The 20,821-nt window shown below is 37.4% G+C and overlaps 1 protein-coding gene across 1 annotated transcript in view; it reads right to left on the reverse strand.

The window, feature by feature from the left end:
- Positions 1 to 1,984: 1,984 nt before the first annotated feature.
- LOC148657500 (5-hydroxytryptamine receptor 5A-like) overlaps positions 1,985 to 20,821 on the reverse strand; it is a 32,186-nt gene continuing 13,349 nt past the window's right edge. Inside the window, exons 2-3 of the mRNA XM_088643864.1 lie at positions 11,693 to 12,479; positions 1,985 to 8,786 (exon numbers count right to left, since the gene is read on the reverse strand). Of these exons, the coding sequence (XP_088499990.1) occupies positions 8,454 to 8,786; positions 11,693 to 12,391 (1,032 nt within the window). The 5' untranslated portion in view covers positions 12,392 to 12,479 and the 3' untranslated portion in view covers positions 1,985 to 8,453. The remainder of the gene's footprint in view (positions 8,787 to 11,692; positions 12,480 to 20,821) is intronic.

Genomic DNA, 20,821 nt, shown 5'->3' on the forward strand with positions numbered 1-20,821 from the left:
ATAGGCATCTAATGACTCAAATGAATTGTTAAGGTGGCAATTTTCCTAATACAGTCAGGCCATCTGATGTATTGCAGGCATGTTAGTCAGCCTGTGTTCCATCTGGCACTAATATAGTCCAAGTATATCCAATTCCATATCAATTATAAGGGGTATTCCATAATTCATGGTAAAAGCAAACCAAGAACAGACATTGGAATAATTGGGAAAATAAATGTTTCATTTACAGCAATAAAGCCATCCTGCATAGTCAGATACATAGCTGTTTTTACTTTTAATTATGTTTAGACATCAGAGGACAATTACAGCTGTGATTTAACCTTACAAAACACACACATGCAGAGATTTCGAAATTGAGACCTTGATTATACAAATTGCACAAGCTATGTGATGCGAAACATTATATCAATAATAGATCCATCTATCCACTAACAGAACACTGCTTTGCCTTTGAGAGTTACGGTAACCCAGAGATTATCCTGCAGACACGGAATCCTTAACTTTATCCTTTGATTAAAAGATTAATTAATAGCTGATTTCCCTTCAAAACTGTCAACATGACAGTTCAAATTCTGAAGATAAATTAATAAAAAGTAAGTATTATTGGCAAAATACTAATAAAGCCATCCTGCATCATCTAAACTCCTTCTCTAAACTCCTTCAAATCCAGACTCAAAACCCTCTTCTTCAAAAAAGCCTTTACTTAACTGGTTCCATTCTTCACCACTGCTCTTCTTAGTACCACCATCCACGGTCTCCTCTATATATTATAATTGTGTCTTATCTTGTGTATTCTCCTTATTTATTGTTGTTGTCATCCTGTAAAGCGCTTTGAGAAGCCACCTTTAAAGGCGCTATATAAAATAAAGTTTATTATTATTATTATTATTATTATTATTATTATTATTATTATTGTTGTTGTTGTTCTTTTCTTTCTTCCAGTAAAACTATGTAAAGGGAAATAATGAGCTGTTTTAAATTTCTTCCAAAGACATTGTAATAACTAACACTAAAATGCCACAGAATAGTCAAAAGCAGCTGCTAATAAAAGCACATGGGAAAGATATTCATGTTACTTGGAATATTCTGGTTGAATGACCAAATGTTTGCACTTGCTGGAGTGAAGTAGGTGGAGCTGCTATCAGATAAAGCCCAACAGATGCAGACTGCAGAATTTCTGTGGTATTAATACAGTGTCTTGCAGTTCTAAAGAGGGACTGTCACGATATTAGTTCCCCCTCCTTAAGGGTGCTCCAGCCCTATCGCTCAAGACTTTATTCCATGCACCTGCGCCCTATTCCCTGCCCACCTTAAAAGCCAGGCGCTGACGCTCTTCCGGGCTCTGCATCTGATTTCCATATCGTGCGAGTCCGGGACCAGGAAGCGCCTGGTCCCGTTAAGGTTTTAACCTCGGTTCCCGTTCCTGTTCCCCGTCCGCCGGTTCCGACCCGGCCTTCGTGGTTTTTAATTCTTTCCTCTGATGGATCTCCTGGTTTTGGACTTTCTCGTGTGTTTTTGGATACTCTATGGATTACTCTCGGATTGTTCGCCTCGGCCACACCTTCCCCGTGCACAAGCGCACCTTGGACACGCCCCTCTGTCTTCAGCCCCATATTCCTGCATGACGTTTCCCCAGTGTTTCCCCACTCCGTCGGACTGTGTCGTCCGCATAGGGTCCGGAAAGAACTGTTCGTTACAGGGACATGTTTAGTTGACATTCCAAACTTGGTTATTCTGGAGATGGACATCATTTCCTATGAGGACAAAAGGCTTCTCGTTTGACTGTTGAGTCGTTTTCCCCACAAATGTGCAACTGTTGAAATGACATTGCAGTACAAGTTATTGCTAAAGGAGAAACTGCACTTTACATGACTTATTTAGAGTTGTAAATTAGAAGCGAGACGTTCCAATATGTGTTCTAAAAGCATAACCAGTTTTATAGGTCTTGCTGCTTATTTTATAAAAACAGTCAAAATACAAATGGTGTACTGAAGGTTTCTTTATTAGCAGCCGTTCACCGCTAAATAAATACAATAGCGACTTGAGGAATCATGATGAATGTTAAATGAGACACATGCAAAATTGTATAGTTTAGTGCAAATGGAGATGAGACTATATTCCTATTTTTTTCACAATCAACCCATAACATAGATAAAATATAGTCTTTAATAAAAAATACATATCTACAAAAATAATGATGTATTGCAGAAATAAACAAACAAATAAATCCTGAAGTGGATTTCAGTGGGCATAAACAAAACCTTCTGTTAGTTCATAACAGTTTCATATTCTAGCACACAGTATATACGAAGTCTCAATATGCTCCATGTTTGGTTTGTGAAACCACAAGATACACACTGTTCATAACCAACAACAGAAGAACTAAAACAGACTTCCAGGGAGGAATTTTGTTGGGTTACCCATTCTTGTTAGGCAAGATACCACACCACTTAACATGCACTATTACTGAACGTTGTCTACTAAGCACATTGTCACACATGGATTCTGTGAGCTTCTGAATACAGTTAACATCACAGTGCGAAACAAATGGTTAGTGCATTGTTAAAAGAATGGAAAATATTTGGTTAACAGGACACTGTGGACATCCTATACTTGGACCAGAAACAAAATAATGACATTGAAGGATTAACAAAATGATCCTAAGATCAGAATTGTTTCAGAAATAAGATTAAGATAAAGCAACCATTCAATATGAAAAATATTACAATGCTACAATTAAAAACAAGAGGTGAGGTATAGCATCAGCTTAGAGAATATTTGCTGTACTTGAAATAATTCTCTACAAAAACATTCATGGATAATTGCTGGTATTCCAATGTTAGCGTTACACAGTTTTTGATGTTACATTAAGTTATACAGCAAAACACAGAAAAATAAATATCATAAATAAAGAAGAACGTTGAATTCCTTGATAAATTATGCATTTACACAGTGTTACAAAGAATAGAATCTGAAGATCTTACAAAAATGTGTATGTACAAATGACTATACAAAAGTTGCTTAACACCAGATGCACTTTGCTGTGCTTGTTCTTTTTAAAATCCTATGATGTGTCTAATATAGATAAGAAAAATAATTTTGAAATCAATGTGGTGTGCTCCTCTTGGGTGATTCTGTAGTAATGATGAAATATTAACTTTTCACATTTCATTTAAAAGCCATTACTATAATCGGCACTTTTCAATTTAATTTCTGTTGTCTGTTGTCTCTTGTGTATGATTTCTTTGTCATTTGTACTCAGATTGTCACAATGTTCCATCATTATGACAGACTAGATCAGTATAAATACCAAGTTATACATTTCCTAAAAACTATGTTATGTGACTGTTGCATAAGAACATAAGAAAGGTTACAAATGAGAGGAGGCCATTCTGCCCATTGAGTGCATTTGGTAGTTAGTAGCTAATTGATCCCAGGATCTCATCCAGCCGTTTCTTGAAAGAAGCCAGGGTTTCAGCTTCAACAACATGGCTGGGTAGTTTGTTCCAGACTCCCACTACAAAACCCTCTGGGTAAGGCGGTGCCATTTGTTCTCAGTTTTAATTAGTTTCCACTTGTGTCCCATGGATCGTGTTTCACTCTTCATTCTGACGAAGTCCTCTGGGTTGACTTTTTCATGCCTTTGAAGTTATTGAATACTTGTGTGAGGTCCCTTTATTGTCTTCGCTCGTCAAGACTAAAACGGTTCACTTCCTTCGGCCTGTCAGTGAAGAACATTCCTCAGTATGTCCCAAGATAAATCTGGTTGCTCTTCCCTGGACTGATTACAAAGCAAAAATATACAGTATTTTCTAAAATGCGATGACCAAAGTTGTACACAATATTCAAAATGAGGTCTTCCTCTTGCAATATACAACTTTAACATTTTATACTTAGGTTAAGTTCTTTCCTTTAGGCTTCTCATCAGTACTTAGAGGTGTCCTAGGGCCTAGGAGACACAAAGACTCAAGCGCCCTGTCTGTCTTTTGTTTTAGACTGTAGTTTATCACTATTTGTACACTTTGCTAACATAGGGATCTAACAAACCATGCTTGAGGTCCCAAGAGGGATCAGTAAGAAGCTCAGCAAATACAGAGGAATCTGAAATATGTCAGTACTGAAGTGTATCAGTGCAACTCTGTATCAGATTTGATAAAGGAAGCAATTAACAGGGCCCACAGTCCTACAAATCTTAAAGTCTGGAAACTTGAAACATAGAAACCCTTTGACCTTTCCAGGCAATAGTTCTTTTGAAATAACAGAGAATTGCAAACAAACCTAATACAAGGAACAGAAGATTAAGAATGCAAAATGCTAAATTGCAGCTAAATGTGAAAATAAATTCTTAACAGCTATAAAATTGAATTGGGAACACCTGGGTGACAAACTGAAAGTGTTCTAGGACTCAGGCAGTAAGGGAACATACAGGTTTGCAGGTAACTAAGGTCTACAGAAGTGTAAATGTATTCATTTCTTAAATGTAATTGAAATGTTTTAATCTATTTTTACATTGGTTTTGGTTTACAGTTTTCCATTTATCACAGTTTTGGTTGTCAGACAGGATGAACCTGCTTTAAATCAGAGAGAAAGAAACCAGATCTGATTGTCTAGCAAGTACTCCATCACAGAAATAGGTTTTGATCTTTAGTCAGTTTGCTATCCATGAAAGCATCTAATAATGAATGTTTAGAATAAATCTGTAAGTAGCCGTTGCATATTTATTTGCAATTTAGGTTGGTATACTTTACTTAATGTGACATATATTAGTCCTAGAGGCTACAATACTGTAGTGGTCTAATTACTGACATTGAAAAAAGTTATTATTCACCGACTTATCAATTGTAAAGGTCCAAGTGATTCTTTAAACAATAAAGCTAAAAGGGATAAGTAGTTTGACTCAAGTGGTTTTTCACATTAGCTAAGGGAGAAAAGACTACATTCATTCTCTATTCAATCTCTATGACTCTTCATTCTCTAAGTACACCACTGGATGCCAAAATTTTAAAAGTTAGGTAACTTAAGGTAAAACAGACTGATATCTGCATATAACATGAAGCACAACCTTTAACAAGAGTGTAAAATTTTAATTAGCCTTAATGTTAGTATTTGTATGAGATGACTAAGTGTTTTTTTACTAAGCAAATAATGGTATTCTTGTATGATTCCAGCATCCACAATGCGGGTACAGATAGACAAGAAGCAGGAATGCCAGTGCATATTATTATTTGTACATCAATTGTGATGTTGCCATTTACACACCTATTTGCTTCTTAGCCTACTCCCTAATATAATACTTATAGTACTGACCAATAAAATGTTTATCATGTTCATAGGTTTTAATGATTTATAATATTTGTTATTTTATAAATCACAGTCTGGCTATTTCTATGCCAAGGTTTTTGACAAACACCAATGGTTTCATTTGAAATATTCAAACTGTTCTTATTTATTTTTTCTCTCACCTAAGAATACATTTTAACTATTATTATTATTGTTGAGGATGAATATCGAGGAACAAAATCAAGTAGTTCAAAAGCTCCTTGATTGTCCTTTGTTTTACTTACCAGACAACATCTTGATATACTGTAGATCATCTCACCTCACCAACAGAACATTAGGTGAGCACTACTAGTTCTCAGCCAGCTATCGGCATTCGTCAGATTCTTAATTGTACACTTCCTAATATTATGAGTTAGTCATATTTTGCCTCATAACACATTCAATGTGTCGGATTCCATTAGTGTTCTGTATTGATGTCTGCTCTGTATAACTTATATATATCCAATTCCTTAGTGGATTTGAGTCTTACATTTTCTTTAGGTGAATACAAGGGCACATTTAAATGAGATGAGATTTTTGTGTACTTCTTAGGTGTTAGGAAGCTAGCTCCTAACCTGGACAGACGAGAAAATAATTAAAACAGAGCTTCCTCTGGTGGGACCAAGACAGTCAAGATTAAACAAGGGTTGCAGAGATAAGTCATTGAGTGAAACAGAACACACAAAAGAACTGTTGTTCCAAATTTCTTTGAAGAATCTGTTCTGCAAGTGTGCAAAACCAATTCTAAATATATTTTAACAAACTGTGCTTGAAATCTTTCCGAATAATTGATAAAAGCTGAGGAAACAGTTTCTCAAAACCAAGGTAGGATTGCACACTGGCGGTCATTGTGGCAAATAAAGAAATTGGCTTCCTAGTTAAAGTTATCTGTCATACATTAATATTCACGTTAGTCCAATTATACACTTTTCATCTTATAAAGATCAAATTAATTTGCACAAAGGACTTTATGCTGATAATTTGTTGTTTCTAAAAACAACAAATACTGTATATGTAAAAACAGTAGTTGATTTTTCTAAGAAATTAAACTTCAATAGGAAATCCAATCTTGTTTAAAAATAAAGAACTGAAAATTAAGAAATATATCAAGGGTGATATTGCTTTCAAGTTTTGGTCAAGAAGAAAATTGTCTTCTTTTCTGTTTTCATTAGCAAACTGTCATTAGAATGACCTGAATCAATTACAATTATTGCAGCAAATGCACTATGCCCGAAGTACAGAAAATAATGCTCCTTTTTGAAGTTCTGTACTCTTCCTGAATCCAGTTCCAGACGGAGATGGTCCAGATGTTCACAGCTGCCACTGAACTGATAAGAAACATGTTGTAACAATAGAGCAGCAGATAATTATAATAATACATTTGGATGCAGGCTATGTTCCAATTATTCAAGGCCTGTGACTAGTTAATGTTTCTAAATGGCTCATTTTAGCAGTGGTTTTTAAATTAAAAACAAAGCAAAGTTTTGTTTCTTTAATTCTGCAAATGACCAACTCAGCAATATCAACTCGGTTTCTTCTGCAAATTTGTGTTGCTGTGTTGTTTAGTTATCAGCTGTGGCAATTAAGGATGAAAGTGTTTGCGGTCCCCTATTATTATGAGTTGTGGTCCTGATTAAGGAGTAACTTCAAACACCACATCTGTTCCAGCCAGGTACACAGAATCCCAAGAGAAGTACCATAATCCTGTCCCAGTAATACAATCCCATTGTGATATTTCTATACTGACGCACAATAAAAACACAACAACCCAGTTTTATAAAGCACATCAATAGCTCATTGGGTGCAGATATAATGCTATTTACAGTACATTGTAAATAGGCTTTAGTGAAGATTCTTGATTATTTGAGTTGTAGTGTTCCGAAGGCTAACAAAATCCTGACCTCAAGTCATGTGATTTCATCAAACTACCAGGTACTCAGTGTGTGGAGTTTAAATCTCCAAAATGTACAGGGATTTTAGGATGTGTACAAATTTCAATTCAGAAAAATCTGTCTTGGAGAAAATGAGATTTCTCTCTTCAACATTTAGTAGACCTCTCACTTCGGACTGTGAGGGACAGGTCCTCGAAATCAGAGGGCCGGAGTCGCATACGTCTGCTCCACTTGCACGATTGTTTTCAAAGTGATTACAGCATGGGAAATAACTCGGAGTCAGCAGAAAAGAGATCTGCACATTCTGAGGCCCTTAAGCAGTACTGCTCATAGCTAAGACATTAAATCAGTCACTCCTGTGAGCCTGAGGTGGTGGCAGAAGGAATGCTGAATAACCTCATTCACTGAGGAATGCTGTTTTATTTTTGACAAGACCTCAAGAATAAAAAATATTTTTTTGGGGGGAGATATTGGATATTTGTGGAGATATTGTGATGAGCTCTATTCTGACTCTGGCATCATTAAAATCAACTAGGAAGTGTGATGCGGTGAAGAGGAATCTCCTTCAACACAAGACAACACGGTATGGAAAGAGAGTCATGTTACTGCTCAGAAAATACATCAAATAAGTTCTGAAGCTTTCCATTCCTGAAAGGCAGTATGGGAGTGTCCATATTCCAGCAGAACAGCGCTAGGATTATAGTAGCGTGACAATGTGGATGTCTTGCTGTGAACAATTTTTAAAATACCAACAAGAAGAGACAACTATGAACAGCCAGCCTTCGCCATCTGGCTGAGAGGTAAAACATCCCACATTGGTCTGCCTAGAAGCTTATAAACTCTACGCATCAGTGCTTCTAAGATTGCTTAATGCTCAATGAGGACATACCTGTACATGCAGTTATTTTTTATTTTTTTAAAGATGTTAATTTTGACCGTGTCAAATTTCATACTGAACAATTATATTTCTTCGTATTTTTATTCAGTTTATTATTTTGATATCCATTTTTTTAATATTTGACTACCTATTACTACCTGACTGTTGTGTTTTCTTTGTGCTTCAGTACAAACAGTAACCTAATGACCCTAACGGGCCACAGATACACTTTACACTGACAGAGGGAGACAATACAGTAAATCATTTGGCCATAACATTCCAAGGAAACGCAGATCATTACATTTCACAATAACAGTGCTAGTTATTACGATCCTTACACTAGAAACGCAGAAAGTCTGGAGCTCCTAGCGCTGTCGAGAGAAGAGATTTCTAAAGGCATTGTTGTAGTTTTTGTTGAAAGCTGTGTATATAAGCGGATTAAAAAAGGAGTTGGAGTAGCCGAGCCACAGGAAAATGCTCTTCCAGATGGGAGGGATGTCACAAGAGCAGAGAGGGTTAATGAGCTCTGTGATGAAGAAAGGAATCCAGCAAAGAACAAAGACGCCAATAAGAATCCCAACCATCAGGGCAGCTTTCTTTTCCTTCTGTTCTCTCCAAGTATCGCCTTCGGTCTGGAAAGTAACTGTTGCGTGGCGAACTGTGAACACCATCTGTGGTTGATGGGAAGCCTCTTTTACCTATGGATACATTAAATAAACACGCTGAGCAAAGGCGATTTGTGAGATTTGATTCCTCTCACCAAAAGGCTGCACAGAAAATGAGAAGACACAAACAGAGTGGATTTTATCTCCTTCCACAACAGGAGATTTGTCAGTGTCAAAACTGATTTTAGTCAAGTATTCCTGCAGTAGAAACATGGGGTTAAGCGCTGTATGCAAGGCAACACCTTTCAAATTTAAAAAGTATTTGTTATTCAGTGATCAAGGGTTGACATATTTCCCATTATATCTGTATATGTCCCCACTTTTTATTTTTCCAGTCTCTTGTATTGAGTTCGAATTTTGAAAAAGGTTAGATCAGTTCCTGTAACCCAATTAATATTAAAAGGTTGTTGAAGACTGGTTTACATTGTTTGAATTAAATAACATGACTAATTCTGGAATACCCTGAACTTTTCCCGAATTCGTGGACTGGAATTGGATGGACGCAACTTTGGAAGTTGTGACACCATATTTCTTCTATATGAACTCAGTCTGAAATCAGGCAACACTTCTTGTCCAGTCGTATCACATTTAAAACACTCAAATGTGATGTCATATTAAAATATTTGTGCATCCATAATATCAGTCTTCCAAGAGAGGTTCAAGCATCTCCAGGTTTCCCACACTCCATAATTTCAGGTTTAACTGGCAGCACTATCACTTCATACCCCAAGCTTTACAGAAGGGAGAATTTATCTTCTGAGATAGGTAGAAATCCAAAAGCTTTCTATCTTTTCCATTCTCAAGTGTGTGAGGAACACTGTAATATGATAACATTGGACGAGACTGCTTCTGTTTATTAGCTTAATTCTTTGATCACACATCCTAGTACAGCTGGAATTATATTTTGATAGAATTTTAACATAATATTTTGTTTACTGTACATTTTTCATAGTCTTTGAAAATGTTTTTTTACATTTTATTACTTGTTCTGTAGTAGTTAATTGACTGTGTTGTAATGATTTTCCTATTGCAAACAAGGATATTTGAATTCACCACTTGTTCTAGGTATTTAGCAAATATTTGATATTTTACAGGAATTAATCTCTCCAGGCCCTGCCTCTCTGTCCTAATTTATTGGTTCAGTGACTTACAGTGTGGCAGATCGAACCAGAAATCGGATTTTTTATTTCAATTAATTATTTTTTTTCACTGGAATAAACCAAAAAAAAAAAAGAGTTATAATGCTTTATCAGTTGTGTGAAGCCATAGAGTTTACAGTCCTACTGAGCAGTTTTGTTATTTTTCCAATGAAGGGACAACTTTTAAAAGCTGTTAACTGTATTTCAAAACAGTTGACCCATCACAATGTTTAACTCATAATGTTCAATTTCTAAGCAAAATGGTAAATAAGATATTAGTGAAGTTTATTCATAACTATACTGTATGTGTTACTCTAAATAGTTTTTCTAAGATTCTTTACTCTGCACTTTAACTAAATGCTGTTTCTTTACTGTTGTATTACACCTTCTAGAGTGTGAAAAAATGCATTGAATTATGCTTTCATCTCTGTCAAACAAAATACAAACAATAATGCTTGCCTGGACTGACATATTTTATCTAGTGTAAATTAAGAGCATTATATTGAGGGATATGGAAATACTTTAAACAGAAGAAACAGCAGAGGTAATCTGTACCAACAAGATATGAAACTTAATTTGTATTTGAATTGCAATGATTAGGGTTGTTTTTAGAATTTAATAAATTCATTATATTGATCTTTATTTTTTAAATTTAGTATGGTACCGTTTTATCAATGATTTTTGGTTAAAAGAGTAAAGAACACGTTTAAATGTCATTCCACAGGAATTTAAATTAAAAGGAAAACCTGTCAATGTGGTATTAAATACGTGATACAACTGTAAAGATGACTGTCAGGTTTCATATTGTTTCTATAATAGAAGCTTTCATTTAAAAAGTGATTTTTCATTTTATTCTGAAATTGCCAGTTTTTGAAAAGCATTGATGCTCAATGTATGCAACATGGACCTAGAGTTCTAAAAGCATATTCTTCCAAAAATAAGGAAGAACAAAGTATATAACTGGTATTTTATGTATGCAATATTGAAAACTCAAACTTTTCCTTTGTACCAATTTTTACGTCTCTGAGTGCCCTACATCCGTAAAAACCTCTATGCTCTTTTTATTTTTCGACTTTATTTTGGCCTTTTTTGTCTTTTTCTTTATTCAAGATGTACAGTGTCTCTGGGTTCAGAAAGGCGCTTTATAAATAAAAGTTATTGTTATTAATAAACAATTACATATACATGAACTTTTCTGATACTGTGTAATTCATGTGTAGGAATACACGGTACTGTATATCAATATTGGACTCATGCTAGTCTACGTCCACTCATTGAAATCCAAAGTCTTACAGGTCTGTATCCCTGTCTTTTCTTTGTTGAAGTCATATAAAAAAAAACAACTTGTAAATTTCAGTAAAGCAAAAATCTGTTCTCTTCAATCACAGTTTCCAAACCGAATACTTTATATATGGAATTTGCAGTAAGCAGATGGGATAAAGTCTGAATTTTGAGGTCGAACTGAGTTTCTGCTTGATTATTTGGTGGTTACAGAGTGTTTTGGTCACCTTAGGGAAGGAATATTTCTGTAACCATTGTTTGCAAGTGGCAGTTTTTGACCACTTTTTGAAATACTTTAGGTTCCATCAGTGCACCCTGTAAGTATCAATTAAATCTGCAGGGAAAAGTTCTAGAGATTATTTTCTCGGAGGTGACTGACAGATCTATTTTCCACCCTTTATTTCTATATATAGATGCAAAAGCACTTCACAGAAAGCACAATATGTTCTTTTCTCTCATTTTGTTTGAGGGAATACAGAACTTCTTTAAGAAAAGCAGATTAACAGCCATCATCCATACCTCCACAACTTCAGCCATCGGCGTAATGGTATTTGTTTTCCGGGACCCAATGCGAAATTTGGCGGCTTTATAAATCTTCCAATAAACGAACAGGACCACACAAAGGGGCAGATAGAAGGCTCCAAAGGTCGAGAAGATGGTGTAAGAGGGCTCTTGGCTGACTTGACATTCCTTTCGCTCTTCTGAGTAGGTCTCTCCCCAGCCAAAGAGAGGAGAGAGTGAAATCACCGCCGACAGGACCCAGGTCAGGAGGATCATGATGTTGGAGATCCTTTTCCTTGTCTTCAGAGTGTATTCTAAATGTCTTGTGATAGACCAGTACCGGTCCAAAGCAATAGCTGTAACATTCCAGATGCTTGCTGTGCAGCAGAGGACATCGAAAGAAATCCACACGTGGCAGAGGATCCTTCCAAGTTTCCACTGCCTACCATTCAGCTCGTGAACCAAACTGAGAGGCATCACAAGTGCGGCTACCATGACATCGGAGATGGCCATCGAAGCAACAAGGTTGTGGGGCACACGGTGGAAGGTTCTTACCCTGAGAATGGTCACGAGTACCAGCACATTCCACACGAAGGTCGCTATCACAAGCATTGCCAGCAACGTCAATATCAGGACACTGAATACAGAAAAGGGTCTGTAGATGTTTTCTTCTCCTGAGCTGTAGTTCGCAGAGACAGTCAAATTTGGAAAGGTCATTTTGTTCACTGGTGATCCGTTTTGTCCGCAATTGACAGGCAAGGTCTGCTACAGCCCTGTACAATTTCTTTCTTGTGATGGATTCATCCTGCAAAATAATGAGAGATTTGTTAATGAAATTTATGAATTTGTATGAAATCAATTTTATTCAGTAAACAATTGAACTATAGATTTAGGCCTTCAGGACATTGTACGGAATTATTCAAGTTTTAAAACAAGTACATCTGTCCAACATTGTGCTTTGGAAGTCACCAGGCATGCTGCTTTGAAAAAGTTAATTACGTTTCTAACGCATCTGCTGTCTTTGGTATAATCTTCAGGAATTGAACAAACCTTGCAGTTTAGGAAAATGAAGAATATTCCTAAATGTCAGATGAGACATGACTTTTATGTAGTATTCTCATCTGAATAACCGTAATAGGTAAAGTATACTACACATTACATACAGTAACTATTAATGTTACTCTAAATTCTAGAAGCTTCATATCGGCTGACTTTCCCTGGCAATAAAAGGAATATTTACAAATGTCTTCATTTTTTATGAGTTTAAAAGAATGATTTTGTACTATAGACCCTTCACTAACAGACTAATACCTATATAAAATCAGTAATCTAGTATTTTCTGAAAGCCTTTATTTAAAAAAGGTCAAAACGACACACTGTGATAACTCTGGAAAGGTTGATAATTGTGAGGTATGTACAGTAGGTACTGTCTCCAGGCAGTAAACGGCAGCATCTTGGAACCTTTGCTTTGCTATTAAAACAGGGATTGAGATTGTTCAGTATTCAAGAAGCTTTTAAGCTTTCCTTCCTTGTAAGGAGAAGAAAGACAAGCAATTTATTTAATGACAGTAGTGATGACAAAATGGCATTCAAAATAAAAAATAAAAATGATGCATAGTATACCTTGCATGTGATATATAACTAAAATTCCATTTACATGTGCATCAAAAGAAATTAATCACATTTAACCGCCGCAAATTCAAAGTTATCATTTGTTGTTATTATTAGGTAAATTATATAATTATTTTTGTAGCAGGTGTATTGATTTAAGGGAACAGACACGGCACAGGTCAATTCTTTATTTACATATTGTTCACATATTTGACGTGTAACAGGGTTGTTCAGCTGGGGGTCTACAGTGAAAATCTCAGGCTGGTCGCAAGAGTGGCCACTGTTGAAAGCACTGTACATATCTGGACTTGAGCCTGTGCACGGGTCTCTGAGCCCAACGTACCACACATTCGTCCAGCTCATTCCACAAAAGTTCATCATGGTTCAAGTCTGGCACGGAGGGCATCCATAGCATGCCTGTCATATTCTTATCTTGCAGGAAAGCTAATGTTATATGAACAGCATGAAGGTATGTGTTGTCCTGCTGGAATAGTATCATATCAGTCTGAGCCCACAGGGAGGGCTCACAAGACCCCAGGACATTGATCAGTGCAGTGCTGTAGTAGTACTGTAGCTACTAGACACTACTGGAAGCCCGTCATGCTCGTACTGGCCCATCACGGACTGGAAGTGACTTTATCAGTGATGGTCTAGCCATGTTAGAAATCAGTGCCTATGAACCATCCTCCATAACACCTACGACAAACAGGCATTGTACTCTTGAGCTAGCAGGGCACACTAGTTCTTGTGCTTCTCTTTCAGGATTGACACCATGCTTGACATTCAACACGTGAAATCACCTTCTCACCTGTGCCCTCTCACTAATGAGGTTACTTTTTCATTCAGTCACTCAAGTGTATCACAGTCACTCGTGGCTCCACAATTAAACAATGCTAAAAACATTTACTCAATTTCCATAATCTATATATTTCATTATACTAAATACACACATATGTAAAGTGATACTATATGTTTCTTTTGAGCTTTGATATTTTTATATATTCCCATCTTCACATCAAGTGCGGTGTATATATACATAATATACTATATATACAGCTGTATCCTAATGTCTGTTTTTGCTTTTCGAAAGGTCCGCTTACTTTTATTTTTATTTGCATAATGAAGAAGAATTACACACATAAATATTATTGCATTAGTAGTAGTATAATAACATATTATAGGATGCCTAACATCAAAGTATTTCAGAATATGTTTAGTAAGGATAGGTTACTGAAAAAGAAAAAAGGTGTTTTGTTGGGCACATGCTTATTGCAAATCTATTAACTTTTTCATGAGATAAACATTGCAAACACTTCCTTTCCTGTAACGGCATGTACTGTAGCTGTACACCGCAGGTAAACCTGTTCAAGCTGGTTTTATTAATGCACAATGTGGTGACTGCCTGTGTCGGACAATTTCATCGCTCTGAAGATGTTCACCTTCTCACTGGTCAATCAATGGGTTGGCCCAGGCAGTCACCGCGGTCTCGGTCTGAACCAATTTTTCCATGGCCTCACAGTGTGGTGGCCAGCATTTCCTGGAGGTCACACTCCCAGTTATTCCTTATATATATATATACTTTACCCAAATCACTCCAACAAATCTGAATAAATGATACTGAAATCTGTATGTAAGAAATTAACAATAATAAAACGTTGACAGTTCAGCAGTCAGACACATCCCCTCCTCCTGGCTACTTTCACCTACAGTACCTCACGCTCATCTCCCTGCTCCGTATTGGGGTCACACTCATCAGAGCCTCTTCTTCCCCCTGAGTTCTCTCTGTGTTTTTTCCTCTCCTTCTTGGCTTACGACCCAGTTTTGGTATCGACTCTGATTCCCGTCTCCTGGACTGCGTCCTGTAGAACCCTCTGGCCTGACCCCCACCTGTTTCCTGAGTCCACGAGTCTGTCTCAGCCCTCTAACTACCGGCCGCTGGACTCTACCTCTCTGACCCTAGCCTGGCCACGAGTTCCATCTCTGGATTGCTTTCTGCTCTGGGTCCTCAGCTCTTATCTTTTGTAGCAGTGCCGGCTGCCGGCCTGCAAACCACTCAGATGGATTTGAACCAATCAACCTAGCACAACCGTGTGAGACTGAAAGAGTTTGTGACAGCAAGTGGCACGCATAAGTACCAGCTCATGTACGCAATCAAAAACGGTACCGCGAACTAGAAGGGCCAGCTGAAACTACACAGCACAAAAGTGTATATAAAGCGATGAATTTATTACTACCACTGCTCTTTACAATACGAGTGTGACTGATTTTAACCTCGGACAATTTCAAACTAGTCAGTCATACAGTACGTGTAGGAATGAACAGTTCCTACTCCACCCAGAATCGAACCTCAATGTAAAATCCCATTTTGGAAATATTTCTGCACATTTAAAAAAAAACTGAATTAAAAAGGTTTTCACTTTTCATCTTTATCACTCACTCTCTTCCCCCTCCTCCACTGTTACCTTTCCTGTTGCCTAACAACAAAGGCTGACAAGTACAGTATCTGTATATGTCTCACACACTTCTTTTCAATGTTTTCATGGCCATGAGCAATTAATAAATGATCACATAAGAACTAATAGTTATATTGAAAATTGTTTAATCTTCAATCATGATGATTTCTCTCTGGGTTATCTCAATTCCTCCTAAGCCCTTCATTCCCAATGGAATCAATGGTTATTATAACATGGGTTTTCCACGACACTGGGGTTCTTGGGAACACAACTATTGCATTATAGCAGAACTGATCTGTATTCAAAAAGCAATAAATAACAAAGTGAATGCTAGACCCCAGTTTCTGTAATGTATCAATTGCCTTATCTGTTAATGAGTACCTTCGAGGCTCCAGAAGAGGACAGCTCTTTCAGTAATACTGTAGATTGGGCTGGCTTACATGCCTGTGGAACTGAAGGGCATCATGGATTCTAGACAGGTGGGCTGGTGGTACAGTAGTTAATTTGCTGGCCCCAGTAGTGATGAATTATGGGGCCGAGAAACTAGGGCTGTCCTGCTGAACCCGGGCCTACTGGAGCTGTTAGCACTTGAAGGACTGGGGCATCACCTAGAAAGGCAGCAACATATCTCCTACCACAGGTCTAGATGTCACAGGGTGAGTCCCAAGTACTCTTTGAGCAAACAGATGGCTGGTAAGATATGAGAGAGAAAATAGCAAACCCAGCTGATGCTGCATCAGGGATGTTTGTTACCAAGAGTCACCTCTGGTCAAACAGGACCAGGTAGGAAATTAGTGATTATTAGTAAAGGTCTGGTGCTTCATAAATAGTGAGATTGAAGAGTTGGAATTAGCAAACACTGCAACAGGTGTATACCATGTTTTCTGTTTCTTAGAAATCCCCTATTTGTTGCAAATGCGGATCTTGTTGCAGTGGAGGACTTTGATCTCTTTCTTTCAATTAAGAGCTGAAGTGATGGCTGCTGTTTTTTGCCCAGCATGAATTCAGGTGGCAGCTTTTCATTTATCAGCAGGAACTTGCAGTTGTCCTGGTAGATGTAAGTATTTAGGTCATTTTCAATTATGGCACTTTATTAGCCAAGGTTAATGGCAATTTTGAAGTGAGCAATGGCTCACTGCAACAATCGATGCACTTTGAAACACAGAAATGCATTTTTAATTATCCTGCTGTTTGAGAAATCAAATTACCAAGGAAATATTGATCCTTATGGGGATTCCATCGTTTATTTGTTCCATATTTTTGAAGAAAACAAGGAAGAATATGATCTTATCAGCATAGTTTCAAACATGGATTAACACGTGTAACGCTTTTACCACATTAAAGATTTTTCTCAGAAAACATTTTTATTTTTAACACAACAAAGTATGCAGTTTAATGGAGCCGATGCTTAATATTAGATTGTAAAGAGGCACTTTAGATGTGTTTAATTACTAATTATGTATTTGCATAATTCAATGAAAGAAATGTTTTACAAAACGTACTTTTGTTTGTCAAAAATGTGCAACTGCAATACATTACATGTAGGTATAGCACTGGACATTCAAAAGAATAAGAAGGTTAAGTCCCTACCAGAACCACAGCAGCAAGAGCCCATCATAGGTTCTGTGGTAAAACGGATTAGAATAAACTGTGATGCTCTCTCCTGGATGGGGCGCCTGTCCGTCACAAGGGTTTCACCCCAGCAATGATGGTCCTCACTTCCACAACTGGGTGGACTGGAGAAACTGGTAAACTGGCAACTGGTAAAAATCCATTGCTCAACGTAATTGCATAGGACCAACAACCTCAATATTTGATGGAAGCACCTGTGGTAGCAATTACAGCCGTAAATCTTTTTAGATAACTCTCTACCAAGGTTGCACACCAGCGTGGTGTGATTTTTGCTTATCTTTCTTGTCAGATCTGCTTTGCTTCTCTCAAGTTGATTGGGGACTGCGTATGACAGCAGCTTTTGGGTTTCTTCACAGATTCACAATAATATTCACATCAGGACTTTGACTATGACACTAAAGGCCATTCACTTGTGCTTAAGCCAATTTAGTTTTGACCTTGAGCTTTGTATCATTTTGTGTCTGCTGAAAAGTGATTTTTTAATTTATTGTGTGGCTTATTAAGGTAAATGTGTGTGCCTAAAAGTATTTAGGTTTTCCACAGCAGGGGGTTGGATTAATTATGCAATATTAATTGGTACTTCAATGTGTAATGACTGTAAGACTTAAAGCAACAAAAAGCAGAATAGCAAAGCACTGCATGTTCCTATGTCACAGCTACTATACAAGGATCCTGTGGAATCAGGATCCATTACATCCTGACACTGAGCATCAGATGAACATAAGAACCCTCTAAGGTGATAGTAATCTGTCAATACTGGAGAAAAAAAAAACTGGGGGTGTTCTTATTGGCAGTGGGGAGCTCAGAGAAATTGTGAGTATTTTGAGTATTGTTTTATGATTTCACAATTTCTTGCCAAGTCTACGAATTTCTAGTTTAGTCAGTTTCCACTGTGTTTTGCCTTGTGTATTACTATTGAGGTACCATTGTCTATTTCCTTCGGCTTTACAATGAACTAATCACTTGCAGTGCTTTAAATGGAATTATATCTTAATGTCTACTGCATTCACTCTGACATCTGTCACAGAGTCAGTCCTCCACTTAATGAATCAAACAAATATGTGCTTCCCTTTAACACATTCAGGGGGGCACCAGCCCATGGCCACATGGACCATGATGAAAGATGTGTCTGTGAACTAACAGATGCAGCCTGTGATACATATTCATTCTGTTCTGTGACTTATGTTAACCAGTGGGAATCAGGGTCTTGCCAACATAGTGCAAATATCATCATGGCCTGGTACCCATGCTAATGAATAACACAGAGCCATGTATTAGACCTCCAAGGGAAGACTAGATTTAGTTTATTTTCTTTCTCTTTAAATGTTTATTTCTGGCAATGGCAGAACATTCCAGGTGTGAAAAAAAAAAGCTAGGTGTCTTCAGCTGCTCAGGCAGGTTCACATATACAGTATATTCGATATCGTCACATAACTACAGAAACCAGCTGCTGATTTAACTCAGTGTTAACAAAAACAATAAAAATAGTTCAGATATATATCTATCTAATGTCGAAACTTTACAACACAACATACCCTGTGTGCTCAATAAAACGGAATACACCCTTTAAGGGCAGCGATTATTTTTTTAATATTAGAACGGAGTATAAAGTCAGATGAAAAACAGGTCTTTGGGGACCAGAGAGCTGAGTCAATAGCTGAGTGCTTGCCATGTTCAGATTGAATATCTCAGCTCTCAACAGTCATACATGATTTTTTAAGATGGATACAGGGTTTACTCTTTACACTCTTTCACGTTTTTTATTTTATTTCAGAATTTACTGTACATAGAATTGTCGATGTAGTGCATGTCACATATGCTTTGATTATGGGTTGGTGTTGTACAGATCCATTAGTATTGATTCTGCGAAGCAACTAAAGATGAATGATAGTCTTAGCTGCTTGTTCTTGCTTGCAACCTTTCTGTTGTGCTGACCTAGCTGATTTGCTGAAGCACTGGAAGTACGTGTTAACAACAGCAGCTCTAGTGTATGCCCATTATGGAGGCTTCACAGAAACATGGGATCGATCAAAGACACGCGAATGATCTACAGTATAGGACACCCCCAGGAGAAGGGCTTTATAGTGGCTTGGAATTAATTTCAAACAGTTCAGAAACTAAGAAATATGTTACAAAACACATGAATGTACAACTGCTTTATCCAATAAAGAGTAGCTGAGGAGACAATGCCTATCCCAGCAAGCAATGGGCACAAGGCAGGATACACCCTGGACTGGATGCCAATCCATCACTGGGCTCTTACAGATACAAACATACACTCACTCACACCAAGGCCAGTTTTCCCAGAACCTAACCTCCTGTTACCCTACCATGCCTTTGGACTGTGGGGTGAAACCGAAACTAACAAGTGGAGAACATACAAATTTCACATAGATAGCAGCCCAGGTCCAGAATTGAATCCAGGGTCCCAGTGCTGTGAGGCAGTCATGCTAAATACCATGCCTCCATCTTCACAATTAAAATAATGGGCTCAGCTTCAAATCTTATGAAAAATTATAAGACTGGAAAATTACACGAGTCGTTGGCTAAAACAAAAGTCTATATTCCGTTTCAAAACACCAGCAAACAGGCTAGTGTTTTGCCCCAGTAATATTTTCTTGATGAAACTATTGCTTCTTGTAAAAGAGTACACACTTCCCTTTCGGGACCTACAATACTCTGTTCTTTCGCCCATATAATCTGAGAGAGTGTAGATCTGGTGAGTTTGAAAGCCTATGCAACAAATATATCAAAACGTAGACAGAAACAGGGTAAAGTATATACCATCCTATTGTTTTAGAGTCCTAGACTTAGAAATTCCTAATCAGTGATTCAGTTTCTGTTAGGTCCAGTGTATATGTGGCAATATGAAATGAAACAGGAATGACATCCTTGAGGAGCTGTTATGATGGGAAAAGATAAAATTCGAAAAGCCTCAGAATTTCCCAGAATGATAAAAGAGTGAAAAATGAAAAGATTCTTGCAATGTTCAGGCTCCAAGAGGAAACAGATTGTGAGGGGAAAAACAGGTGGCATGCATAATGTGAAGGCATGGAGGCCTTTTTTAGCTATGTTTTAGTAAGTTTGTTAAGAAACTACATATATTGGTGCATAGTGGTTCAGGTGGGTAGCTGCGTCAGCATGCGTAGGCTGCAAAGGAACAAGTAATAGGTATATTCCATGCTGAAGAAAAGAAGAAAGAGAACACAACGTTTCGGCCGTGGAGCCTTCTTCAGGTGTGAGGAACCTGAAGAAGGCTCCACGGCTGAAACGTTGTGTTCTCTTTCTTCTTTTTTTCAGCATGGAATAAACCTATTACTTGTTCCTATATTAGTGCAGTACATTATTCAGTGTCACACAGTGCCATTGTTAGTGATTTGTATTTGAAAATAAACGCGATATTTAGTTTAGTGTTGGACTATTTGACCTTTTTATTGAGGTTCTATAAGAC

The sequence above is a fragment of the Lepisosteus platostomus genome, chromosome 8 (genome assembly GCF_059453375.1).
Source record: "Lepisosteus platostomus isolate fLepPlt1 chromosome 8, fLepPlt1.hap1, whole genome shotgun sequence".
Taxonomy (NCBI): Eukaryota; Metazoa; Chordata; class Actinopteri; order Semionotiformes; family Lepisosteidae; genus Lepisosteus; species Lepisosteus platostomus.